The following is a 27,968-nucleotide window of genomic DNA, read 5'->3' on the forward strand; positions in this document are numbered from 1 at the left end:
ATTAGTGACTTGATAAATAAAATCTTATTAATCTTATCTATCTATCTATATATAGATTTCATTCTTAATGTTGAAAGACACCACTCTCAACCAATCAAATTTCGGAGTTACCTACTCTTGTGACCAATCAGAATGTTGACGTCAGCAAGGGGAATCATAAGACCAACTCTTTCATGTTTTAAATTTCCCTCCGTCCTACTGATATGCATACTTATACATTATATCCATGACTAAAATTCATATAATTCAATAGAAGAGCATTTCAAACCGGAACAGCTGCATTTGCGGATTACGCGGCATTTGCCCAATCAGACTAGTTGACGTCATCACAACCGGATGTTTTCGACCATAACAAGCTAACCTAGCTAGCGTTGTAAACGATACGAATTTAGCGAGTTAGCCTTAATTAAATCGCTTTTTGAGCAAATACCGCCAGAAAACATGGTTTGTGAAAAATGTAAGTTTTATTTTAACGCCTATTTATTGTCAAATATGAGCTCACTATTTTGTGTTCCATAAAAAGAAGTAACGTTAACGTAAGATATCATAGCTACCATTTGATAGCTCAAATCCCCTGTAATTTTACTCAAATGTCAAGATAAGGTGTGTGACTTAATATGACTATTGTTGTTGTTCTGTCTCAGGCGAGAAGAAGCTTGGTAGAGTTATCACCCCGGATACGTGGAAGGACGGAGCACGAAATACGATAGGTATGACGGGTCACAGTACGCATTTAGGTAGAAAAGATCAGTCACCCCCTATCTCCCAAAGAATAAATAAACTGAACAAAAATTCCCAGAATTTTCTTTTGTGACACTTTTAACCACAAAAAAAAAAAATATTTCAATCTTTAAACCACCTGGAAAAAAAACATTTTAAAACAGCTTTCAATATCAAAATGAGCATTATTTATTTAGAATTATTCATATACCGTGAGGGATTGATATTACCAGAATGACATAATATGTGATGTTTATTTTTCATACAATATCTCAGTTGTAGTTTTATTTATAGTACTAATATACTTCTGCCAACTACCATATCACATACTCCGAGAACGCAATACCAGGGGTTAATTTGAGCAGGATCTCGCTGGAACAAGATCCGGCACCTCCTGATTTCGGCCTCCCTGTGTTCCGGGACTTATTTGGGCAGATCCGGCACCTCTCGTGCATAGTAAATAATAATAATTTTTAGTGCTGCAACGATTAATCGATTAACTCGAGTATTCGATTCGAAAAAAATATTCAAATTAAATTTTGGTGATTCGCGTATTCGTTTAATTAAAGTGGCATTGTAATGGTTTATTTTGAAAGTGTTTGCCTTTAGTTTTATTTATTTGGGTGGATACACTCTGCCCTCTTGTCTGCCTCATTTTACATGGCTGAATCCAGCTGTTCCATGTTAAGACCAACATAAGCCGAGTTTTTGTATGAGGTAATGATTTTTTTAAGGCATTAGTAATTTAGTTTATAGGTATATTTAGCCATTTCTTTTTGGGAATACATGTCAGAACTATCTGTTAAGAATATTGTTTAAAAAAAAAAAAAAAAAAAAAAACGTTAGCGTTTTATAGCATTTAAGTTAGCGGACTTTTGCTATGTAAGTTAGACATTGTTATTTTGTTATACATGGATCCTTATTTATTTTTATATACCATTTGAGGTTTAGCTCAGGTATTTTAATTTTTCATGTTCCCTATCTGATTACTCGTTTATTGGAACTAACCAGTTCATCGAACAATCGACTACTAAAATAATCGATAGCTGCAGCCCTAATAATTTTAAAACGTTGGGGGGAAAGAAGGAAAGGAGACGTTGATGGTTTTCTCCACTTTATTGTGGCAACAATAAGAAAATAATTTCAAAAATACCAGCGGACTGTCGCCTCATTCAACCGCAAACTTTCCCCCTCTCTTCCTACTACTCACAGCTCTCCAGTCCCAGCGTCTCTTAAACGGACCGTGCATAGTGTCTTGTTTTGAGCTTTTTGTAGACAAAGGTATCTAACACACGACGTGCTGACAACTTTGTTTCTTTCTTAACACATGGAGCTAACAGCAGGAACAAAGTTTGGGGCTCTTGGCAGGCTGTGCCTCTCTATCTCACTCCCGCATCATGTGACCAAAACAACAGTAACGTTGCATGCACTTCAGGGTGTCTCGGAAACCATTATATCAGAATATTACACAGAGTTACGGAAATTGCAGTATAAAATAAAATAATAATATGCATAAATTCATTTACAGAAGAAATCTCAAGAATTGCATGTTTATAAAAAATTAACGTAATTTGAAAGACTCAGAGATTTGTTGATGCACTGAAAAGCTGGACCAACAAATCACGCCCTTGATATTAAAAAAATAAATAAATAACTAAAAAAAAATTTAAATTTGCAGCATCTGGGGAGCAACCAGCCAGGATCAAACGGTATTTCAACATGCCAAAAAGACAGCTGCATTTACTGTCTTTAAAAAAAAAAAGAGAGAGAGAGGAAAGATAGTTCAAAACGAGTCAGAAAAGCACTAAAAAAAAGAAAGAAAGAAAAGTTTGCGTTTTGTTTTCAGTACTATTTTCTGCGTATGTTCTGGGACCTGTGCCCGTGTCGTCATCCTTGCACTGTCATATGTACTTTGCGTTCAGGCACCTTATGATTTACAAATTAATCGCTGCGCAATACGTATACATTGTGTGGTGAAATTATAAAATCCCTAAATTTGTCAGTCTACCAGCCTTGCTCGAAAGTACCTCCAATAACAATTGATGTCTCGTTATGAACATTTAAATGACAAAATCTCCTGCCAATTTTGTTTATGAGTTCAAAATCAACAAGAGATTAGTTCCGGACAGGTGCGCACCCCTCCATGTGAAATAAAATTAAATTAAAAAATTAAAAGACTCGTCTTTGGAACTCAAGCTAGTCATTTCTCCCATCGCAATAAGAAATGTAATAACTAAGCATTTTGGATGTGTTTTGGTCTTCAAATGCTGTAGATTTCCTTAGGTGTTTTCCTCATTCAACAGACTTACTCAGAGAACAGCATTGTATTCCTTCCTCTCTCAGCGTGACACGTCACTTCATTTTCCGCACAAAACTCTCCAGTAATGTGGATGGCTGTGCGATACGCCCTTAATATGAAACCTTTTTCTTTGGTTAAACCATAACAATTGCAACTTTTCTGCTTTTCACTCAAAGAAAGAGCAATTGACAATTCTATTATGTGAAACAAGTTCTTCGACACTATCATGCAATATGTATTATCAACTATTACTAAACTCTTTCGCGTGGCTGTGATTTTCTATGTTCCAGAGAGCGGAGGTCGCAAACGCAATGAAAACAAGTTACTGACGTCAAAGAAAGCCAGGTAAGTTTTACGTAAAGAAGAACAAAGGAGCTCATAATATCATAAAAAAGGAGACGTTAAAATTGAATGAATTCTAAAAATTTTTTTTTGTTTTTCAAGTCTGAAATATAACTCAAATGAAAATCATTAAAATTTTATTTATTAAAAAGTAAACCATGAAAGTAAAAAAAAAAAATCTCATTAAAAAAAATCTTTTAAAAATAAAGGGGAAATTCTTTTTTTTTTTTTTTTTAAAGGGATCCTCTATTTTTAAGACAAGTAATTCTTGAAAGATAAATGTTAGTATGAGTTATAATAATTTGATGTTAAAACCCCTCAATGTTTTTGTTTTAGTAAAGTTAGTTAAATTATTTTAAGTGATAGGTCGGCATTCTTGTTAGTCGCAGTGAATGACGTCACTGGTCCCGTTGCCGAAATTCCAGCGTGTCACTCGTTAGCTTTCCCAACGTGTCGTCAGTTCTACCCTTCCTATTTGAACCAGATCTGAAAAGTGAAGAGCAGGACAGCACTGTCGGTAGTTCACAAGACGAGCTTCAGTGAAAAATGCGTGCAGCAAATACCTGATAAGACAAAAGTTGGGCAAAACTGGTGATGCTAGAGTGTATGCTGTTTGGAACGCCAGTTGGGAGCGAGAGTGAATGCTGTTTGGAACTCCGGTTTTATTAGCAGATATTCAAGGTAAGCATATTGCGTTTTCAAACTTATCCCAATATAATTATGTAGATTGTTAGCATCCAGAGCTGTCGTGTGCTTTACATACAGTACAGGCCAAAGAGCACACCTTGTGTAATCCATGTCTTGTACATTGTAACGCGTGGTAGCTAGGATACGTGTATAAAAGTACCAAAAAGGGGAGAAGCTTCCACTATGCACATTTATTCACAAAAAAAATAATATTTCCACCTTGACCACTCTTCACTCGGGAGCTCAGCAGTAAGCAAACACGCGTTCCCTGACGAACTCCAACATTGTTGTGAGGGCAACGTCAGAGTCACTGTCGTCACTGTAGCGTGCCATAGTGCTTTAATTATTTTGTATGGTTTGGGGAAAACTCCCACGAAGAATAGTCAACATAAAAGATAGCAATAGTAATCCAAATCCATGTTTTTTACTCACTTGAAGATCCAGGAATTAGACCGATCCCATGGCAAATTCGCAGCCGCGATCAGGCCGTCGATTCCACAAAATAGACTGATCCAAAAAGCCGCTGTGGGACCGACGAATCAAAAAAATGGACAGATCCGAAACCAGTATTGCAGACGCGGTGGGACCGTCGGATCCAGAAAATAGATGGATCCCTTACTTGACTGAGGATCCAGAAAAAATGTTCGGGCGCCAGTTGTAACGCGTGGTGGGTAGGATACGTGCCTACAGGGACCAAAAAGGGGGAGAAGCTTCCACTTATGCACATTTATTCACAAAAAATAATAATTCCACCTTGACCACTCACTTCACTCCCCTTGTTTCCATTTGACTGGAAATTGCATCCAAAAGCAGCACATCGTGGCATTTTACTTTGCGAGTTTAGGCAGCAGAGCCTACATGTATTTAAGTTAGAGGATCACTTTAACAACTTAAAAATGAAAAAGGAATATTTGCCTTTTTTCCTATTTAAAAAAAAAAAACAGAAAAAAAAAGTTTTTTTCCCCCTTTTTTATTTACCGTATTGGCCCGAATATAAGACAGTGTTTTTTGCATTGAAATAAGACTGAAAAAGTGGGGGTCGTTTTATATTTGCGGTCTAGACGTTATACCCATTCACGACACTAGATGGCGCCAGATATCATTGAAGCGATGTTCTGTCATGACAGATCTCAGCTACTCTCAAGTTTAACCAGTTTGCATTATTTTATTGCAATGTTTTTCCTTATTCAGATTTGTTTCACGACTACAGTTACAGTTAGACTTCACTTTGATGGTTGATGCAGGTATTGCAGTTTTGTTGTTTTATCACAATAGATCGGTTTATTTACATTTCAAAAAATAGAAGCCATTCATTTACAAATGTGATTGCACTTTAGTTTACATATTTAAATGTTCAGATATTAAGATTTGAATGAGGCAAAAAACATGGTTTTTCTCTCAAAAATGTTGTTATAATCGTTTGTTTCAGATGTACTGTAATTATTTTCTGTATAAAAATTAATTTGGTGTTCAAAAAGTCTTTTTTTCTAACTTGAGTCTTGAAAAAGAGGGGGTCGTCTTATAATCAGGGCCCTCTTATATTCGGGCCAATACGGTTATATAATCTTTAAAAAAGATAGTAGAGAATTTGTAATTTCCTCTTTCAAGGTAAAATATATATATATATATTTTTTTTAATTCTCCAATAAAATATACATAAAAGAAAAAATAAATAACACATTTCCAGGTTTTTCCATTTTGTTAGTTATTTTTTCAATTATTTTTTTTAATGACAAAAAAATATCTGCCGAGTTGTTTTTTTTTTTGTTGGTTTTCTTAATTTAAAGAAGAGAAATATTTAAATATTTATAGAAGGGAAGTAAATACAAATTAAAGAAATAAATAAGATTTACTTTTATCTCGTTTGCTGCCATTGACAGTAGGGCTGCAGCTATCGAATATTTTAGTAATCGAGTAATCGATTGAAAATTCTATCGATTAATCGAGTAATCGGATAAAACTTTTTTTTATTTTTCGGTAAAGAGCAATTATAAATATACATGAGGAAAAAAAGACATTTAATCCAATATTGAACCATTTTCAGTCAATCAATGTCTTCATTTTCGATGTTTTTGAGTTTTTGCAGTGTTCAAAATAAATATATGATACCTGCTGTATTCGAGCACATTAGGGACCAGTACTACTTGGTGTATTATTCAGCAATGACTACTGAGCTAAAACTGACAGTTAGCTTTATTATGTTTTAATTTTACACCCTCATCACTCTACAGCGCTGTGTTTTTACAGATTAAATAAAGCCTGTATGTAAGACACGTTAGCCACGCATCGACAGTGGTCATAATCAATAGAAACCTAGCCCTCCCAAGGGCTAACATTACGTGAGCGAGTGACAGTAACGTTATATTTATTTGCGCTGAGAAGTCTACTGCTTAAAGATGGCGGCTGTTTACTAACGCTACCCAGACGCGGCCGAGTCTATCATTTCACATCTTGTTCTAAATGCATGCGATATCTGTGAGACCCATCGGACACTACCTGCTACCACACTAGCATCATGCGGGCGTAGTTTTTAGCAACGTCGGCGTAGTTTGTAGCGGCTGTTGGCTGCAGTAAGTTTTTTTTATTTTATTTTATTTTTTTTATTGCTTCTTCCTCTACGCATGTGACGTCAGCGCGCTGTCCCGCATTAAAAGTAGTCAGGGCAAAACGTGATGCTTTGAGCTGGCAAAATTAAACGATTCCTCGAGGTGAATAAAATTACTCGGATCAGTTTTTAAACTCGAGTTACTCGAGTATTTGTTTCAGCTCTAATTGACAGCAATAGAAAGCATTTTTCCAATCTCTCTTCCAGGTTTGACCCGTACAGCAAGACGGGTTTCGCCACGTGTCGTATATGTAAAAGCTCGGTCCATCAGTCAGGCTCGCATTACTGCCAAGGATGTGCTTACAAAAAAGGTCAGTACCACTGCGCATGGAGTTTCTCTATTTTTTTTGCCTGTGGGAGAGCTCTAACGCATTCTCCACGCGCTCAACCGCAGATAAAAAATGACATTTGAAACCCCCAGTTTCCCCTTTTCTTCTTTTTCTGAAAAAAATCCTAATGTTAACAGTAGCGTCGGGGGAATGAATCGCCTTTGATTGATTGTGCGCACTCCATTCGTCTTGTCTCGAAATGAGATGTTTCTCTTTTTACGGGACTTATCAGTGTCCGTGAAATAGAAATTACCGAATAATTCATTAAAGTGTCATTTTTGTTAAAGAAATGGGAAAAGGTCAAGAAAGCAGTGGGAACCACAGTGCCAAAGTATTTGAAGTACTTCTGATTTTTTTGTGTGAAACTAATTTTTAAATGCTTTTCTGAAACAACTGAGGTTAGACTGTGGTTTAATTACATGATAATGTAATGATAATGATAATTGATAATTACAAGCATTCAACTCATGGGCTTCCATTGACAGTGCGAGACATCCAATCCATTTTGACTGAGAGACCAATCGAATTGGATTGGACATCTCACACCGTCAATGGTAGTGAAACATGATCAAACAACAATGACAGCGATTATTGTTTAAATTGGTTTGATGGCTACTGCTGTCAATAGCGGTAAATAGGTATTTTAATTTTTAAATCTACTTTTTAAATAGTATTTTTACTTATGACTATTTTTTTATGTACAGTGGTACCTCGACATAGGATTGCTTTGACACACGATCTTCTTGACATCCGATGTAAAATTTGACTCGTCATTTGTTTCTACAGCCGACGCCATGCTTGAAATACGATGATTTATGAAAGCGCCACAGTTTCTTGGTTTTCCCGAAAGACTTACACTGCTGGCCAAAAGTATTGGCACCCCTCCAATTCTGTCAGATAATGCTCAATTTCTCCCAGAAAATAATTGCAAATACAAATGCTTCGGTAGTAATATCTTCATTGATTTTGCTTGCAATGAAAAAACACAAAAGAGAATGGGGAAAAAAAATAAAACATTATCATTTTACACATAACTCCAAAAATGGGCCGGACAAAAGTATTGGCACCCTTTGAAAAATCATGTGATGCTACTCTAATTTGTGTAATTAACAGCACCTGTTACTTACCTGTGGCACATAAAAGGTGATAGCAATAACTAAATAACACTTGTAGCCAGTTAAAATGGATTAAAGTTGACTCAACCTCTGTCCCTTGTCCTTGTGTGTACCACGTTGAGCACGGCGAAAACGAACACCAAAGAACTGTCTGAGGACTTGAGAAGCAAAATTGTGAGGAAGCATGGGCAATCTCAAGGCTACAAGTCCATCTCCAACTACATGAATGTTCCTGTGTCTACCATGCACAGTGTCATCAATAAGTGTAAAGCCCACGACACAATGGCTAACCTCCCTAGATGTGGATGGAACGGAAAAATTGACGAGAGATTTCAACGAAAGATTGTGTGGATGGTGGATAAAGAACCTCGACTAACATCCAAACAAGTTCAAGCTGTCCTGCAGTCCGAGGGTACAACAGTGTCAACCCATACTATCCGTCGGCGTCTAAAGGAAAAGGGACTCTATGGTGGGATACCCAGGAAGACCCCACTTCTGACCTAGAGACATAAAAAAGCCAGACTGGTGTTTACCAAAACTTACCTGAGGAAACCAAAAATGTTTTGGAAGAATGTTCTCTGGTTAGGTGAGACAAAATTAGAGGTTTTTGGGAAAAGGCATCAACATAGAATTCACAGGGAAAAAAAACAGGCCTTCAAAGAAAAGAACACGGTCCCCACAGTCAAACATGGCGGAGGTTCCCTGATGTTTTGGGGTTGCTTTTAGGGCTGCAGCTATCGAATATTTTAGTAATCGAGTAATCGACTGAAAATTCTATCGATTAATCGAGTAATCGGATAAAACAAATATATTTTTAGGTGAAGAGCAATTATACATATACATGAGAAAACAAGACATTTCATCTAATCTTGAACCATTTTCAGTCAATCAATGTCTTTATTTTCGATGTATATTGTTGAAAACAGCCAACAATTGCATCTCAGATGTAACTAGAATTAAAATTAAAAAAAAAAAAAAAAAAAAAGACTAATTCACTGCTTTCACTCAAAAAACTTTTAGATCTTATTAAAAAAAAAAATATATATATATATATATATATATATATATATATTACCTAAAAATGCCGTTACACTTGATAACACACATCACTTAAAAGTTAGGATTTTTTCCCACGTGTTTCAATTGAATTTCTCTTTGTGTCAAGCCATTTTTAAGTTCTAGTTAAGTTTTAAGTTAGTCTAAACTGTAAGTCCTGATAGGATTTTGAGTTTTTGCAGTGTTCAAAATAAATGTATGATACAGGCTGTATTGGAGCATCATCAGGGACCAGTGCTACTTGGTGTTTTATCCAGCAATGACTACTGAGCTAAAATTGATAGTTAGCATGATTAAGTTTTTATTTTACACCCTCATCACTCCACAATGCTATGTTATGTTAAAGCCTGTATGTAAGACACGTTAGCCACGCATCGACAGTGGTCATAATTAATTGAAACCTAGCCCTCCGCAGGGCTAACGTTACGTGAGCTAGTAGCGACAGTAACATTAAACTTATTTATTAGCGCTTAGCGCTCTTTATTAGCGCTTAGCGCTGTACTGCTTTAAGATGGCGGCTGTTTACAAACGCTCCCCAGACGCGGCCGAGTCTGTCATTTCGCATCTAGTTCAACATACATGTGATCTCTATGAGACGCACCAGATGCTACCTGTTACCAATGTGGCATTGTGCGGGCTAGTATTTAGCAACGTCGGCGTCGTTTGTGGCGGCTGTCGGCTGCGGTAAGTTTTGTTTTTTTCCCCCCTTCTTCCTCTCCGCACATGACAGCGCGTAGTCCCGCATTAAAGGTAGTCCTAGCAAAACGTGATGCTTAGAGCTGTCAAAATAAACGATTACTCGAGGTGAATAAAATTACTCGGATCAGTTTTTAAACTCGAGTTACTCGAGTTGCTCGAGTACTCGTTTCAGGTCTAGTTGCTTTGCTACCTCTGGCACTGGACAGCTTGACCGTGGCATTATGAAATCTGAAGACTACCAGCAAATTTTGCAGCATAGTTCTAATTTGCCCAGTGTGAGAAAGCTGGGTCTCCCTTATAGGTCATGGGTCTTCCAGCAGGACAATGACCCTAAACACACTTCAAAAGGCACTAGACAATGGTTTGAAATAAAGCACTGGAGACTTCTGAAGTGGCCAGCAATGAGTCCAGACCTGAATCCCATAGAACACTTGTGGAGAGGTCTGAAAATGGCAGTTTGGAGTTTGGCAGTTTGTGTAAAATGATTATCTGACAGAATTACAGGGGAGCCAATAGTTTTGGCCAGCAGTGTAAGAGAAATTCACATGGGTTCCAAGAAGGTTAGTGCAGCTGGTGAAAAAAAGGAACGAATTAATGGAATTATATTGTATTCTTGTGGGAGAATCCTGCTCGACATACGACTATTTCGACTTACGAACAAGGTCCTGGAATGAATTAACTTTTTATGTAGAGGTACCACTGTATTTCAGTTTTTATTTAATTGGATTGGATGTCTCACAACGTCAATGGCAGTGGACAATGCGAGTCATTCCTCTTTAAATGGGTTTAGATGGCTCTAGCTGTCAATGGCATTGAATGAGTTTTCAATTTTTTAATGGTATTTTTACTTCTGATTATAGTATTTTTTATGCATTTCAGTTTTACAGTTCTTTAGTTTATTTTTCTTACAGTATTTTTACTTATGATTTTTTTTTTTTTTACGTATTTCTGTTTTTATTTAATAGTCAAATTGGAATGAACGTCTCACATCGTCATTTTTTTTTTTTTTTTTAAATTGTACTATTTTTACTTCTGATTGTAGTTTTTCACGCATTTCAGTTTTTATTGCATTCTCAATTATTCCACCATTTTTTTATTTTGTTAAATGTATTTATTTAAATTTGTATTTATGTCCATTTTATTTCAACATTGTTTACATTTTTATTTGTTTTGTTTTTATTTCAATTCGTATTTCCGCATGTTTTTAAAAAAATTTTATTTATGAAGTATTATGTTTCAACACCGTTGACGGAAATAGACGTCCAATCCATTTGAACTGGGAGGGTTGACAGTGATTTGATGCTCAGCCCTTCCCTATTAATTCTTTCATTCAGTTTCCATTTATTTATTCCAACATTTCTTCATTTAAATTTGATTTTAAATTTTTCTTCATTTATTTACTTTTGTTATTAATTTATTTTAATTTGTGTCAATTTCTGATTCTATCAAAATCCCCGATATTTTTTGTGACATTTTTTTCCTTACAATAGTATGATTTTACGTGACAGCATCACGGTCTAAATGTCAATGGAAAGGCACATGGTGTAAACCAATGCCACAGTCACGCTCACCAGTAATGCTTCTCTGTCTGCGCGTCGATAAAATATGACTCCGTACAAATCCCGCTTTGTCCCAACAGTGACCCAAAATGTTAATAAAAAAAAAAAAACAACAACAGCATACAGTGGGGAGAACAAGTATTTGATACACTGCCGATTTTGCTGGTTTTCCCACTTGCAAAGCATGTAGAGGTCTGTAATTTGTATCAAAAGTTCTCTTCAATTGTGAGGGACAGAATCTAAAAAAAAATCAGAAAATCACTTTGTATGATTTTTAAATAATAAATTTGCATTTAATTGCATGAAATAAGTATTTGATACTAGGGCTGTCCCAAACGACTAATTTTCTCCCGATTAATCAGCCGACTATTTTTACGATTAGTCGACTAATCTTTTAATTATTTTTTTATTTATCCCCCCCCCTAATTTAGCAATGACATTTTTGAGACGCTTATCAATTCACAAAAACTTTTTTTTTTTTTTTTTACTAATTTAGCAATGAAATTTTTGTTGACGCTTATCAATTCACAAAAACATTTTGGAACACTTAAATTCTTTATTAAAGTACAAATAAACAGATAAATAACAATAATAAATCACAAACAATGAGTTCAAATGCTGATAGAATTAACTTGTGCAAAAGAATGGAATGTAAACAGATTCAGAACACTGACTTCACCTTTCCAACATGATTCAAAACAATTCTTAAAAAAATACCTAGCATTAATATTACAGTATACTGTAGTACTATATATAATTGTATTATAATAATTATTCATTGCCAGATTTTTCATAAAGGGTGTCATTTTAAAGGTATTCTTAGTGTAGAATCTGAAGTATGTGGGATTAACTCCAGAAATCGTTATTTATATGACGAACATGACATGCTTTTATTTTGAAATGTTCACTGGAAGTACGCTCGCTAAACCGCTAATTTATGCTTTACAGTCCACAAAAAAATCACTATTTGTCATTGCATGTGGTGTCAGTAATAGATTTTTTGTCCTTTTGCAAATGCTGTTAACCAGCGATTTTTCATGTTTGAAGTGTCACCTTTTAACTTCAAGTTTTGGACAAGGGTGCTTGTTTTATAGCCGGCTAAAGTAGGTCATCTTTTTTCCCATTCACTTCAATGTAGCAATGCTAACGTATATAGTGTTTAATATAGATGTGTTTTCTTATTTTGTATGTCTGAACTTTAATTCTACAGCGTGTTGATGACAGAAAAGAACTGGAGTTTAATATGCCATCAGCACGCACGCACAAATGTAGGCACGCATGCGCGCGCAGCAATAAAACGCAGACGTGAAAATGACCGCCCTCATTTTTATTTACCATGCGATAAATGGAATCATTGCATATCGCGACAGGCTTGGCAACTTCAATAAACATGTCATTAGTTAGTTAGATGGACTTACAATCTCCTGTCGTTATCATTCACGGCCGACGTGCAGCCAAGCTTGGCATTGAAGAGACAGGACACAATAGTGTACCCTCCTTTCTTCCTTTAAAAATAAGTCAATGTTTTGGACTCTCTGGTGCGCGTTTTTGGCTTTCTGCCGATTTCCCCGCTTGCATACCAAGGGTCCGACATTCTGAACTTTCCACGCATATATATTTTTAACCCTTCATTAACCGTCGACGGGATGTTGTGCTCGTCGACGGATTTACGTCATCGATGACGTCGACAATGTCGACTAGTCGGGACAGCTCTATTTGATACATCACAAAAATCCAACTTAATATTTGGTACAGAAACCTTTGTTTGCTATTACAGACACCAAACGTTTCCTGTAGTCCTTGACAAGGTTTGCACACACTGCAGCAGGGATTTTGGCCCACTCCTCCGTGCAGATCTTCTCCAGAGCCTTCAAGTTTCGGGGCTGCTGCAGGGCAACACGGACTTTCAGCTCCCTCCATAAATTTTCTATCGGGTTCAAATCTGGTGACTGGCTAGGCCACTCCAGGACCTTAAGATGCTTCTTACGGAGCCACTCTTTAGTTGCCTTGGCTGTGTGCTTTGGGTCGTTGTAATGCTGGAAGACCCAGCCACGACCTTCAGGGTCTTCAGGGCTCTCACTGAAGGAAGGAGGTTGTCAGCCAAGACCTGGCGATACATAGCCCCATCCATCCTCCCCTCAATACGGTGCAGTCGTCTTGTACCCTTGGCAGAGAAGCAGCCCCAAAAAAATGATGTTTCCTCCTCCATGTTTCACGGTTGGGATGGTGTTCTTTGGGTTGTACTCATCCTTCTTTTTCCTCCAAACACGACGAGCAGAGTTTAGGCCAAAAAGTTCAATTTTGGTCTCACCCGACCACATGACCTTCTCCCATTGCTCCTCTGGATCATCCAGATGGTCAATGGCAAACTTCAGATGTGTCTGGACATGCACTGGCTTCAGCAGCGGGACCTTGCGTGCGCTGTAGGATTTTAATCCATGACGGCGTAATGTGTTTCCGATGGTTTTCATCGAGACTGTGGTTCCAGCTCTCTTCAGGTCATTGACCAGGTCCTGCAGTGTAGTTCTGGGCTGATCCCTCACCTTCCTCATGATCCGTGATGCCCAACGAGGTGAGATCTTGCATGGAGCCCCAGAACAAGGCAGATTGACCGTCAACTTGAACTTCTTCCATTTTCTAATAATCGCTCCAACAGTTGTTACCTTCTCACCAAGCTGTTTGTTTATTTTCTTGTAGCCCATCCCAGCCTTGTGCAGGTCTATTATTTTATCCCTGATGTCCTTACACAGCTCTTTGGTCTTCGCCATTGTGGAGAGGTTGGAGTTTGTTTGTTTGAGCATGTGAACTGGTGTCTTTTATACAGGTAACAAGTTCAAACAGGTGCAGTTACTTCTGGTAATGATTGGACAACAGGAGGGGTTCTTAAAAAAAAACTAAGAGCCGAAATATTTACTAGTTGGTAATGTATCAAATACTTATTTCATGCAGTTAAATACAAATGTATTATTTAAAAATTATACAATGTGATTTTCTGGAATATTGTATTAGATTCCGTCCCTCACAGTTGAAGAGAACTTATGATACAAATTACAGACCTCTACATGGCTTGCAAGTGGGAAAACCAGCTAAATTGGCAGTGTATCAAATACTTGTTCTCCCAACTGTAAGTCGGTGATATTTTGACATGGCCCCCTCATGTGCTCCTCGTTTTGTTCTCAGGAATCTGTGCCATGTGCGGCAAGAAGGTTCTCGACACCACAAACTACAAACAGACTTCTGTGTGACTGCGCCGTGCTGTCGTGTTGCTTCCCAAAATGTCTACTGAAGTCACACTTTCTGTTTTTGTCTTTACCCGAGTGCATAAAACACTCACTTATCACAAAATTAGCTGTAATTACATTTTGTCATACAGTAGTTGAGACTTTCTAATTTTATCTTTATGATTTTGTGTATTTTAGGTGATTTACAGTATATTTTGGAGTAAAATCCTCAATTCCTTCCAAAAACACGCATTTCAATAAACACATTGGACTGTCCAGAGAAAAACACAAAACGAATTTTGTGAGGGAGTGTTTCCACATACAAAAAAATATTTATTTTGTTTTGGTGGGACAAAAAATGGATATTAGAGCTTAAGGGTTTTAATTGGACTGTAATGATGGTGTTGTAAGAATTGAAAATTGCTGTAAGGAAAACAACAATGCATTTTTGAATATATATTCACATTCAAAATGGGAAAAGGTCGTTATGTTTCATTTATTTCAATAGGGCACAATGTAAACAATGCTTCTTTTTTTTTTTTTTTAAGAGAACCTCAGACTCAGAGTAATGAGCCACAATGTTTCTCTTTTACTAAAATATGTTATTAGAGAAACCTATATTATTGCCAATGATTTAAAAATCTATAATATTTAGTAAATGTTTTGACCTACAGAGGGTGCCATGGTTTACGTGCGCAATGCATGCTGCGGGTTATGATGTGGTTGGTCAGGACTGGGAGAATAGCTGTGCTAGCGAGCAAGCGAAGCTACTATGACAAGCATGATTTTGTCACATTCTGCTGCTGGTCAGATTGATTTTTTACAGAGCTCAAGGAGAGTTCCCGACGTCGTACCTGCATCCAATTTCAGCTCATCAGTCGTGTCTTTAAATCGATCCTAGGCGGCTTGCCGAGATATTGAGTTGCTGCCATTTGACAGTTTGTATATCCCTTCATTGCTAGTTGCATCATTTTCTGTGTTTTTTTTTTCATTTGTCTGTGTCTGCATACTAAGCAATATGACATTTTCCACTGCCTGCGGAATCGTCTACGATGTGCCGCAGGTAATCGTAGGCTTGATGCAGAAGTCTATTTTTCCCGGACGGCGTAGCCGGACTGCATGAAGTTACAATACCACCAGGCTGGTAAGGGCATTTAGCACTGATACAAAATAAAACTATCTGCTTCCTTTAAAAATAAAAGCACTTTTGTCGACGAGGATCAAATTTATTATATTCAAGAGATGAAATATTTATTTTCCATATTTTTCATTATCATGAACCTATAAAATATGTACTTTTTCATGAGCTTGTAATATCCTCATGCAGAAAAACGACAAACTCGATAATTTATATTTTATTATTTGTGTCGTGATAAAACACCAAAACACAAATGTTGCACGAATTACCCATTGTTTACTCTCAAGTGTCTGACGTCGGGACGTACATAGTACATATTGTGTCTGAATTTGTGCATTCTCGTGAGAGCCCTCGTGATTTCCTCTGATTGCCGCAGACATTTGTAGACGTTGAGCATGGAGAAAACAAAGACGACCAAAGACATTTGTAGTGCAAACGCAACCATTAGAAATTGACTGATGTTCTTTTAGCCGTCACGGAACCGTGCCACAGGTAGTGTAAATTCAACGTTAGCACAGTTGTGTGCTGAGTTGGCAGACATAATAGCACTCAGAAGGAAACCAAAACTAGGATGTGGCCCACGTCAAAGTAAAAAATATGGTCAAAGTTGACGCTGTAGTTTCTGAAAGAACACCAAAACGTTGTATTCATAATTATGTACTTTTTATTTGGGTAAATAATGACCAAAAAAAAAAAAAAAAAGCTGAACTCATCAGGTCCTTCTTTTAACACAGACAGTTTATAATGACAGTTTATATCTTACAAATAGCTTATAATACAAAAAGTGAATGTTTATAGGAATAATAATAATAATGAAGCAGAAAAGAGGTTTAAACAATACTACTTTGCACAAGCACCAATGAAATTCCCATCAGGGCGGTATGAGACAAGAATTGCACGTATTTAAAAAAAGATTAATGGATTATTATAATATACTTCATAGAAATATTAAGGCACATGGAGTCACAGTGATTTTGCAAATTGTCAAAGCTGCGGCGTTGAAAACTTTCAAGCTTTGATGAATTTTTTTTTTGTGTGTTTGCTACGCCTTGATGTGTTCTCAATGTTGGGTGAGTGTCAGGAACTCCTCCCGGGTTTTCGGGTTGTCCAGGTAGATACCCAACATGGTGCTGGTCACCGTGCGGCTGTTCATTTTCTGCACTCCACGCATCACCATACACATGTGCCTGCACGGAAAGTAGTTTGGATGTCTAAGTTATGAGGTGTGTGTTGACATTTTTGGGAGGCGGGTGTGTAGACTTACGCTGCCTCGATCACCACGGCAACGCCCTTGGGTTGCAGGGCTTCGGATAGGCCCATTGCGATCTGCTTGGTGAGACGCTCTTGAACTGGGAAAGACAATAATGTAGAAAAGTTCAAGCTTTAATTTCGATGATTTTGAGTGTTACGCTTTCATGCATGAATTATGATTCTTTTACTAAAGGGCCCTCATTTAACTCATTGGGTGCCATTGACGGTGCTCGACGTCCCATACATTTTGACTGAGAGGGACGAATGTTCATTTGAATTCGCCCTTCAGTGTCAAAATGGATGGGAGGTCTAGTGCTGTCAATGGCATTGAAAGATGAGCATTCATTCGTTCCAGTTTAAACAAATTGGATGCTAATATTTCCCGCCCCTCCCCCATTTTTTATTCAAAAAAACCTCGAATTAAAACTAATTTAATATTCCTCTTTTTAATTACTAACAAAGGGTTAAGAATGAATAAAAAACAAAATATTTGCTCCTACCATAAGAAAAAAAAACACGAAAACATTTGGTTACGAACTATAGACGTCCAATCCATTTGAACCTTCCAAATAGATTGGACATCTATCACTGTCAATGGTAGCCAATGAGGTAAAATTGGGTTTGGCGCCTCACCTTGAAGCCTCCGACTGAAAATCTCCACAATCCTGCAAGGAAAAGAACAATTGACTTTTTAGCACATTAACTTCAATTGATCAGATTTTCATATATTTCTTTACTTTTATAGTTCTGAAGCATCTAGCGTGACCATATTTCAATTTCCAAACAAAGGACACAAATAACAGACACAAATAATTCCTGTTTTACTCTTATATTAAAAGTTTATATGGATTGATAGAACGCATGCCAGCATTGTGCATACATGACGCACACACATAAGTATTATCTGTGTGCGTCAGTTTGCCCTGACTCGGCCATATATACAATATTGAAATATTGCTTATTTGGTGTACAGAAAGAAAACCGAGCATTTTCAGGCTTGTCTTTTTATTTTTTTATGAACTCTGGTCATGCCCGCCTCTTGCGTAAAAGCCGAGTTCAAGCTAGGCGCTAACGCTAATGCACAGCTGTTGAGGTGGTTGCAGCTTAACTTTGCATTCGTAGGAATAATTGACGGAGAGTAAGTTTTCTTTCTGCCAAAACTGTGCGTGTTTAATTTCCACCGACCATCGGATCCATCCACTCTCATGCTGTCTTCACAGGCAATCTCACAAATCAAAGTCAAACAAAAATGACGTACCACAAGTAGCACTCTAGACAACTCAGTCCCATCCTGCCATCTTGTGGCGAAAGGACAATACGTCAACAAGAACACGCAATAGGAACATCATTTCCACATTAACTGAGGACATATTTATGAATACAAAACATTTCTCCCAACATTTCTCTCAACACCCCCACTTGCTCTCATGTTGATGCCCTTTTTAACAAATGAACTTTTACATTTCAAATTCCAAAAATAACAATGTCAAACTTCTTCAATTTTAACTTTGTTGCAGGTTTTGTCATGATATTAGCTATGATGTCATCCGTTGGACAATACATCAATGTTACTCTTCACTGACTCACAGTAGAGCTAATAAAATGATATTTTATGTCTATGTGCTTGCATCTTTGTCTATTAACTGGATTTTTGGCAAGAGCGATTGTCCCCTGTTCGTCATCGTTTACAGTTGTTAGAGTGTACTGATAATGATCAATGCTACCTAGTAGTTGTTCTAAATATAGGCATTCATGTATGGTTGAAGCCAGTGCCATATATTCAGCTTCACAGGTAGATAGTGCGACTGTAGGTAGTTTCTTTGTTTTCCAAGAAATTGGTGAACTATTCTTGCCCAAGAAAACAAAGTATCCTGAAGTATCAGCTGCCCAGTCAGCATCACTATATGCCTGTATACCAAGTTTCGCATTGTTGTCTCTTTTGAGAATGTTCGGCTTTCTTTCTGTGCGCCTGAATTATCAGCTGCCCAGTCAGCATCACTATATGCCTGTATACCAAGTTTCGCATTGTTGTCTCTTTTGAGAATGTTCGGTTTTCTTTCTGTGCGGCAAATGAGCAATATTGCTTGCTTGGCCGAGAGTCGGGGCAAACTGCCCGTATGTGTGTGCGTCATGCACGGTGTCGATGCATGCGTTCTATCAATCCATGTAAACTTTGAATAAAAGACTAAATGGGGATTATTTTTGTCTGTTATGTGTCTTCTTTTTAGAAATCAAAATATGATCGCCCTAGAATGACGAAGAGCCAGCATGTGTAGGCATTTGTTTTGATGTTTCAGCACGTGTCGGACTGCGAGTTAGTGCGGATGCATGCTACATTTATGGGCGGAATGGAAAAAGACCGTTTGAACGAGCACGCCAAAAAAAAAAAAAAAAAAAAACATGAAGAAAAATCAGATTTGTGCAAGACCTGCAGTATGAACCTAGCCTAAAGTGTGCGGTATGCTAATGTTAGAAGGCGCATATACAATCAACAGAGAATGTGCCTGCCATGTTAATGTAAAATAACTTTTAAGAGTTATTCAGATAACATAAATCACATGTGAAATGATACAATAATGTGTTAATAATTTCACTCAAAAGTCGCTCCAGAGTATAAGTCGCACCCTCGGTCAAACTATGGAAAAAAAAAAAAACAAACAAACTGTGATTTATAGTCTGAAAAATATGGTAAATGTGAGCTTGCATTCTTGTTATTTGATTTATTGTTTTTTTTACATGATTTTTTTGCAATCTTTTGATTTAATTTTTGCGCGACAATGTATATTGATGTGGCTTTCCTTTAACATCTTTCAGATTTTTCAAAATATATATTTTTAGACTGTTGTATTGCACTGGAGAAAATGCCATTTTGAAAATAAGTACTTTTTGTTTTAAACAAGTTAATTTTTGCTTCTAAAGAGTAAAACTTCCAAAGGAACAAGTAAAAATTGTGTCAAAATATCTTACTTAAATTATACCTTATATGGGATTTTACCCTATTTTAAATGTAATGAGGTACTTATTACTATAGAAACTAGACATTCTTGTTAAGACGTGGATTTTGTGCAGTGTGCCTGCTGGTTTTTCCTGAAATTACCCTTTAAAAAAGTCAGCTGTTTTGACGCCACGACCGCAACTGAGCTTCCTGTACTTTAGTCCATCTGACTGGAGAAATGATGACACGCGCCGTTTCCCACAGACAACGTTTTCACGGGAGTTTAGAATCCCGACGCCAAGTTTAAACTCTTAACAATGCGTCAAGATAACAGAAGAACGCGCCGAGCCGTCACTAACACGCCGACAATGCACGTGTTTTACTGACCTGGCCAGCTTGCTCAGCCCCACTACTTTCTTGTTGGGAATATATCCGATGTGGACCTAAAAGACAGATAAAACAAGAGTCAGCTGCCTTCCAAAGCGGAACCGAATACGAGACGGCGCTTGTCATCTGGGTCTCGAGGGCTTTCACCTTTCCAAAAAAGGGCACCAGATGATGCTCGCACAGGGAGAACATATCGATGCCCTTCACGATCACCATCTCCTCGTGGTCTTCGTCGAAAATGGCGTCGTTCAGAATGTCTGCAGGGGAAAAAACATGGAATTTTGGAATTCAGTTTTATTTGCGAGGTCAGAAGTGACCGATAGTCTGACTTATCATGTTTCAGTAGAAGTGAAAGTGACTGAGATGAGAGTTTATTCAAAACTTATTGACTAATCGAGTTTTTAATGCACAAAAATGGCACCATAAAAAGTCGACTGTTTTGTTACGATCTGGAATTTGATAGGAATCGGTTAACAGAATTGTCTGGTGACTAATGGTTCCGAATCAAAAACAAGAGTTTTCAAAAAGAATGCGTTTTTTGATTCTAATTCCTAATTTCTCAAAGCATTTATGAAATTCGTCAATCAATCAGAATATTGTGCTTTAACCCTTTTAGTGCTGCAACGATTAATCGATTAACTTGAGTAATTCGATTAGGAAAAAAGCTTCGAATCAAATTTTGCTGCTTCGAGAATTCGTTTAGTTAGAGTGGCGTTGTCATGGTTTGTTTTGAAAGTGTTTGCATTTAGTTTTATTGATTTGGGTGGATATAGTACCCTCTGCTGGCAACAGTGACTATGGCATAACTCATTTTACATGACTAAATTCATCCGCTCCCTGTTAAGACCAACATAAGGTAAGTTTTTGTTTGAGCTAATGTTTTTTTAATGCAGTCATAATTCAGTTTATAGGTATATTTAGACGTTTTTTGTGGGAATATGCGTTTGAATGATTTGTTAAGACCATTGCGAAAAAACGTTAGCATTTTATAGCATTTAAGCTACCGGACCTTTGCTATGCAAGTTGATCCTCATTTATTAATTTTCTATACAGTTTGAGGCTAAGTTCAGGTATTTTAATTTATTGTTAAATGAAGGTGCAATTCTGCATAATTTGAAGAAACACTCGGGAATTTTATTTTGTACTCCATTTAATGCTCTTTTGAAAGTGCAGTCTTAGCAAGCCTTCGTTTTACATTGCCTAAAATTTATTCTGCAACGCATTAAATGTTCCTAATTCGAACTCACTAGTTCATAGATTAATCGACTGCTAAAATAATCGATAACTGCAGCCCTAAACTCTTTAAGGGCATTGTGGTAATTTAACAAACTTAATGTCGTAGGATCATTTTTTATTATTCATATTTGTACTCTTTGTAAAATAGACATAGATTAAAACATGAATACATTTTGACACCTTCTTAAAATAATAAGTCATTTTTCTGATTTATCAGTTGAAATTTTAGAAAAGTATTGACTAACAATTGTAATATTTTGCAATAAACGCACATTTGATTGGCAAATGACTTGACCCGCCCACCCCCCCACACACACACATTAGATATTAGGGAGATTAGATGTTTTTTTTCCCCCAGCCACCAGCAGCCACTGTAAGAAATGTAAAAAGACATCAATGTTGTGGAAGTAGGGAACACAACACTAATTTCGCCTCTGAAAGTCCAACCTGCATCAGCGTTAGCATAACATTTAAACTGTGTGAACTTGCTAACCTGCAAAACTTGAGTAGGAAGCTGCCTAGAGAGAAGTGTCCACCTGTATGTGTTTTCTACTTTTAGGGTAATTAGACAGAGAAATGTAGTGAACCAAGGTTTACCCCCTTCTTCCCAATTTTACTTTTTATTTCATTCATGTGTTCTCAACGCAGCCTACAGGAGCTTTCTTTTTTTTTTTTTTTTTGTTTGGCTGTGCTTGTGGACAAAAGCAAAAGCAATAGTGTTTTACTTGAAGGACAGCTCCATTTTATTGTATTTTTGTTAGTCCCTGACAAAGATTTTTTTTTTTTTTTTTTTTTTTTTTTTTTTTTTTTTTTAATATTTAATTTTATTTATTTAGACAACGTTGAGTGGTCTTAAGACAAATGTTTATTTGTTATTTTTTTTAAACTCCCGGATAGTTAAGAGATGATTAACGAGCCTGTATTTATTGTGTATGTTAACATAATATAAGTGATTTTAAAATAATGCGATTTAAATTTGCTCATAAAATCTGGACATTTTTTCTGGAAATTTTCAAAACTGTTTCTGTAGTAGTTTTTAAAAACAAAGGTTTGAATTGAACGATGTGGGCTGAACCAATACACAAAAAAGTTAGTATAAGTCAATACAGATTTATTTTGCATTGATCATTATAAATTTTGAAAATATATAATTTTCCTGGTTAAAGTGCACGTCTATCGCCGTCAACGGTAGCCAGTGTTAATAATAATAATAATAATAATAAAACATTAACACCGTTAGCACAGGTTGTTTTCTTAGTTTGTAAGTGATAATATGCCATAAGACAGCACATTTTTAGATCATCTCCTACTCGTATCGTACAATATAATGAGCAGTATCATCCAATATTAATATATCTGTAATGTGAGATTTTGGGGCTCACCGTCGACGGTCTCGTGGTAACCCTTGGTGAAGAACTGCATGGCTTTAGCAGCGCGCAGCGGCGTGCGTAGCAAACCCTGGCGATCGGTGTCCTCCCCGAGCTCCCGCAGGATGCTGGAGTAGGCGGCCTGCAGGGCGGGAAGCCGGCACTGGTCCTCGGCCTCTTTGCGGGAACCCTCGTGGAGCTTGCGGTGCGCCGCAGACGCTACAGCCGCCTTCATGACACTCAGCTCGGCGAAGCCGTTGTTGCAGTGGAACTCCTCCGCGGCGACGTCGCTCGCGTTCCCGTTGCAGTGGCCGTTCATGATGATGATGGTGGTGGTGGTGGTGATGATGTTGAGGTTGATAGTGCGCTTTCGTCCAGATCCGGAGAGGGTCCCTCTTTTTAAAGCTACCAATTTCCAGGGCGTATCATCTACATCATCGTCATCAGTCACGCTTCCCAATTTGCGCACATTCCCTTCCTGCTTTCTCCTCCCCATCACTTGACACAGGGTGTATCATCATCAATCTGTATTGATTAGTCTTGTGCATTATGGTCGCTCACTACTTCCCAGGAAGGACAACGCAGGCTGACACACAAAGACTTCATGCGGAATCTTTGACATGTCTGCTCATATGTCGACAATGGTTGTCTGATGCGTCCAAGCTTACAAGTGTCAAACTCAAGGTTCAGATCATGTGCGCTGACTTTGTTTCTCGTCAGTTTTTAACATTTACCTTATATGTCTTTTGTGGTCATCGGCAATGATAGACGCAGAAATCGCAGATCAATGGGTAGAGTAGCCAAAAATTTACTCAAATAAAAGGAGTGTTACTTCAAAATAATGTTATAACTTTATAAATATATAAATAAATAAAAGTGGTTATCAAGTACAATTATAAAAATATTTGGTGAAAAGCAGGGCCGGCCCAGCCTATCCGCAGACTATGCAGCTACTTAGGGCCCCTGACCACAAGGGGGCCCCCAATCTGGCAATTGTTTAATTTATATTCTATTTTGTTTACTACAGTTTGCTTTATATGGCTTTTGTGAGTTTTGATACTTGATTACAAGATTAAAAAAAAAAAAGTTCTTCCTTCACTCCTTTCTTTCCTCTTTTAGAAAAAGGTTTGGCGCTATTACTGTAAGTACTGAAAATCATTTGGGGTGAGAAGTTTGAAGTATGCAGTGCAACAAAATCTGATTAATATACAAAATATGGACGTATGGGTTGGATTGCATGTATGGGTTTCACAGTACACTGTGATGAAATGGTGGGCCAAAAATCGGGCCCCTTTTCATTATTTTGCTAAGGGCCCCCAAATGTCCTGGGCCGGCCCTGGTGAAAAGAACACTCAAGTGATGAGTAACATTGTGAGTAACTGCATACAATGTTTGTTTTTTTTTCTCTCAGCACAACCGTAATTTTTGGACTAAAAGGCACAGCTGACTATAAGCCGCCACACACCAAATTTGACATGAAACAGACATTTCAGTCGCACTAGACTAAAAGTCGCAGCTATCCTCACTGTATTGTGGGATATTTACACAGAAAAGATATAAACAGGTAATACTTTATTTGGTATTGGCAACATGAGACTGTCAGAAGACCAAATTAACTACCATGAAGCTTTGAACCAATTAGGTGCAAAGAATCATTGCTTCAAGAAGCTTCATTGGCCATCACTGCTTCCTTGGGGGAGACAGTCAACTTCTGCTGCAACCTGCTGTCAACACTGTTGTTGTCCAGCATGCCTCCTAGCATGCATTGAAGCACTACAGACGTAAATGACAATCAAAATTCGTGTTCTGTGCAAATTATTTCTTCAGTTACTGTTCCAGTTGTTTCATTAATTGCTAGTTATGGTATTTGGTAACGCTTTATTTGACATTGGCGCCATAAGACTGTTATTAGACAATCATAATTATGACATGACACTTTATGAACATTAATGAATGTTTATATCAGATGTCATTTAGTGTTATCCGGCAAATTATCTCACTTTTGAATAGATGTAAAAGATCCAAGCTGGACATAAATGGTAGTGACATAATTTTCCGGATGACACTTATTGACATCTGTCATAAGCACGCAGTAATGCCAGTGATAGTGTTATGTCATAATTAAGACAGGCTTATGACAGTATTATGACTCCGCTGTCAAATAAAGTGTTACCTGTTAACCCAAATAAATCAACAAAAATGCCGCACTGGACTATAAACCGCAGGATTCAAAATGAAGGAAAAAAGTAGCGGCTTATAGTCTTAAAATTATGCTACACAATAAATGCAAATTTGTTAATAATCTCTTAACTATCCAGGAATGCAAAAAAAAAAAAAAATTACATTAAGACCACTCACCATTGTCTGTCTAAATAAAGAAATGAAATAAAACTGAAAAAACCTCTTCGTCAGGGACTAACAAAAATTAGGGCTGTCAAAATTATTGCGTTAACGGGCGGTAATTAATTTTTTAAATTAATCACGTTAAAATATTTGACGCAATTAACGCACATGCCCCGCTCAAACAGATCAAAATGACATCAGTGTAATGTTCGCTTGTTACTTGTTTTTTGGTGTTTGGCGCCCTCTGCTGGCGCTTGGGTCCAAATGATTTTATGGGCTTAAGCACAATGAGGGAGCATGGTGTAATTATTGACATCAACAATGGCGAGCTACTAGTTTATTTTTTAATAAAACGATAACATTAAGAGGGGTTTTAATATACAACCTCTATAACTTGTACGAACATTTATCTTTTAAGAACGACAAGTCTTTCTATCCATGGATCGCTTAAAGAGAATGTTAATAATGTTAATGCCATCTTGTTGATTTATTGTCTTAATATACAAATACAGTACTTATGTACCCGTATGTTGAATGTACATATCCGTCTTGTGTCATATCTTTCCATTCCAACAATAATTTACAGAAAAATATGGCATATTTTATAGATGGTTTGAATTGCGATTAATTACGATTAATTAATTTTTAAGCTGTAATTAACTCGATTAAAAATTTTAATCGTTTGACAGCCCTAACAAAAATAAATAAAAAATTTAGCCTTCAGCTAAAACACTACTGCTTTTGTCCACAACCACAGTCAAACACAACAAAAAATGAAAGCTCCCTTGGGCTGCTGTTCACACAGTTTAATGTTATGCTAACTCTGATGCAGGTCAGACTTTCACTCACAAAATTAGTGGTGTGTTCCCCACCTCCACAACATTGATGATTTTTTTACATTACTTACAGTGACTGCTGCTGGCCCGAAAAATACTTTTAATATCCCTTGTTCTCAAGGGGGGGCTGAGGAGTCGGCATCTTGTCGACATGTATTTCTGTCAGGGTTGTGAGTGTGTGTGTTGGGGGGTGTCAATTCATCAATTAAATCAAATGTGTGTTTGAGGGGAGAAAATGGACTGGCACATTCAGCAAATGAAAAGGGTAAATAGTCTGAAAATAATGAAAATAATTCAATTACCTTAATTTTCGGACTGTAAGCCGCTACTTTTTTTTCCCCCTCATCTTGAATCCTGCTGCTTATTTGTTGATTTAATAGGGTTAATAGGTAACACTTTCTTTTACAGCAGCATCATAAACCTGCCATATGACTGTCATAATTATGACATGACACTATCATGGGCATTAATGACATTATGAATTATGTACCTAACTCCCTTTATGTCCAACTCGGTTCTTTACTTCCATTCAAAAGTGAGATAATTTGCCGGAAGACACAAAATGACATATGCTATAAGCATTCATTAATGCTCATGGCAGTGTCATGTCATCATCACGATGATCTTATGACATGCTTATAGCGCCACTGTCAAAAAAAGTGTTACCAAATACCATAACTAGCAATTAATGAAACAACTAGAACAGTAACTGAAAAAATAATTAGCACAGAACATGAATTTTTATTGTTATTTACATCTGTAGCACTGCAATGCATGCTAGGAGGCTTGTTGGATGACAAGAGTTTTGACAGCAGGTGGCAGCAGAGGTTGACTGTCTCCCCAAGGGAGCAGTGATGCTCAAATGAAGCTTCTTGAAGCAATGAAGCTTTGCAGCCAATTGGTTCAAAGCTTCATGGTGGTTCATTTGGTCTTACGATAGTCATATGATGCCGCTGTCAAATAGTGTTACCGGTTAATATATTTTGGTGTAAATATCGCATAACACAGTGGGGACAGCTGCGGCTTATAGTCCAGTGCGTGCGGCTTATCTACGAACAAATGCCGTTTTCGTGACAAATTTGGTGGATGGCGGCTTATAGTCAGGTGCGCCTAATAGTCCAAAAATTACGGTGATAATGGTTGGGTCAATTCTATCCTTACAACATTTTGGTAAACGATATAAATGACTTATATAACTGAAGTGAATAAATAATGCAAATAAGGTTGCTTAAAACTGAAAAGTTGGTAGTGTTATGTCCCTAATGTCCCTAGGACACCTTACGCCGCTGAATAAATGAAATAAACAAAAGTATCCGAGTAGTGTTTGGATTTAGGTCAAATACATTGGAGAGCTATCCGCTGTCAATGGCTGCCAATGTACCTAATTGACTTTTTTGAGAGTCATCCAAGTTCACATTTCCAGTGCCGGTGATTTTTCCTTGTGAAAGGAGAGTTTGTTCTCCATACCACTTATCATATCTGGCCTCCCACTGTAGTTAAGAGTGAGGTTTTGGCAATTAAAAAATGGATGCAATATAAACTGATTATGATGAGAAAGTCACTGGTGACCAAAAAAAAGTTCAGATAGCGGTAATAATACCGCACTGGTTGAAGATGGAATTGATAGCAGGAATTAATTGATTCGTTCAGCTTTGCTCATGTGATGGCACGGGCAATCATTACATATTGTCCGCTATATGTAACAAGTAAATTTATTAGTGAGAGAAAATATCAAAAAGCGCTCCCAAAATAATATGTTGTGACTAGTGTTGTAAATTACCAATTTCATGACGCTCATTGTTGATTCTACCAATATTTACTAGAAATACGATGTCATGTATGC

At 37.2% G+C, this 27,968-nt stretch overlaps 2 protein-coding genes across 2 annotated transcripts; one reads left to right on the forward strand and one right to left on the reverse strand.

The window, feature by feature from the left end:
* The first annotated feature begins 160 nt into the window (after nt 1-160).
* cript (cysteine-rich PDZ-binding protein) lies at nt 161-19,718 on the forward strand. The gene is made up of 5 exons (XM_057826497.1): nt 161-457; nt 645-710; nt 3,310-3,364; nt 6,861-6,964; nt 14,592-19,718. The coding sequence occupies exons 1-5, from the start codon at nt 442-444 to the stop codon at nt 14,654-14,656; spliced, it is 306 nt and encodes a 101-aa protein (XP_057682480.1). The 5' UTR covers nt 161-441; the 3' UTR covers nt 14,657-19,718.
* On the reverse strand, nt 16,488-23,630 carry gch2 (GTP cyclohydrolase 2). The gene is made up of 6 exons (XM_057826495.1): nt 22,962-23,630; nt 20,491-20,600; nt 20,344-20,399; nt 17,655-17,686; nt 17,035-17,119; nt 16,488-16,957 (listed from the first exon to the last, which is right to left on the reverse strand). The coding sequence occupies exons 1-6, from the start codon at nt 23,440-23,442 to the stop codon at nt 16,831-16,833; spliced, it is 891 nt and encodes a 296-aa protein (XP_057682478.1). The 5' UTR covers nt 23,443-23,630; the 3' UTR covers nt 16,488-16,830.
* Between the last annotated feature and the right edge of the window lie 4,338 nt (nt 23,631-27,968).

The sequence above is a fragment of the Corythoichthys intestinalis genome, chromosome 21 (assembly GCF_030265065.1).
Source record: "Corythoichthys intestinalis isolate RoL2023-P3 chromosome 21, ASM3026506v1, whole genome shotgun sequence".
Lineage (NCBI taxonomy): Eukaryota > Metazoa > Chordata > Actinopteri > Syngnathiformes > Syngnathidae > Corythoichthys > Corythoichthys intestinalis.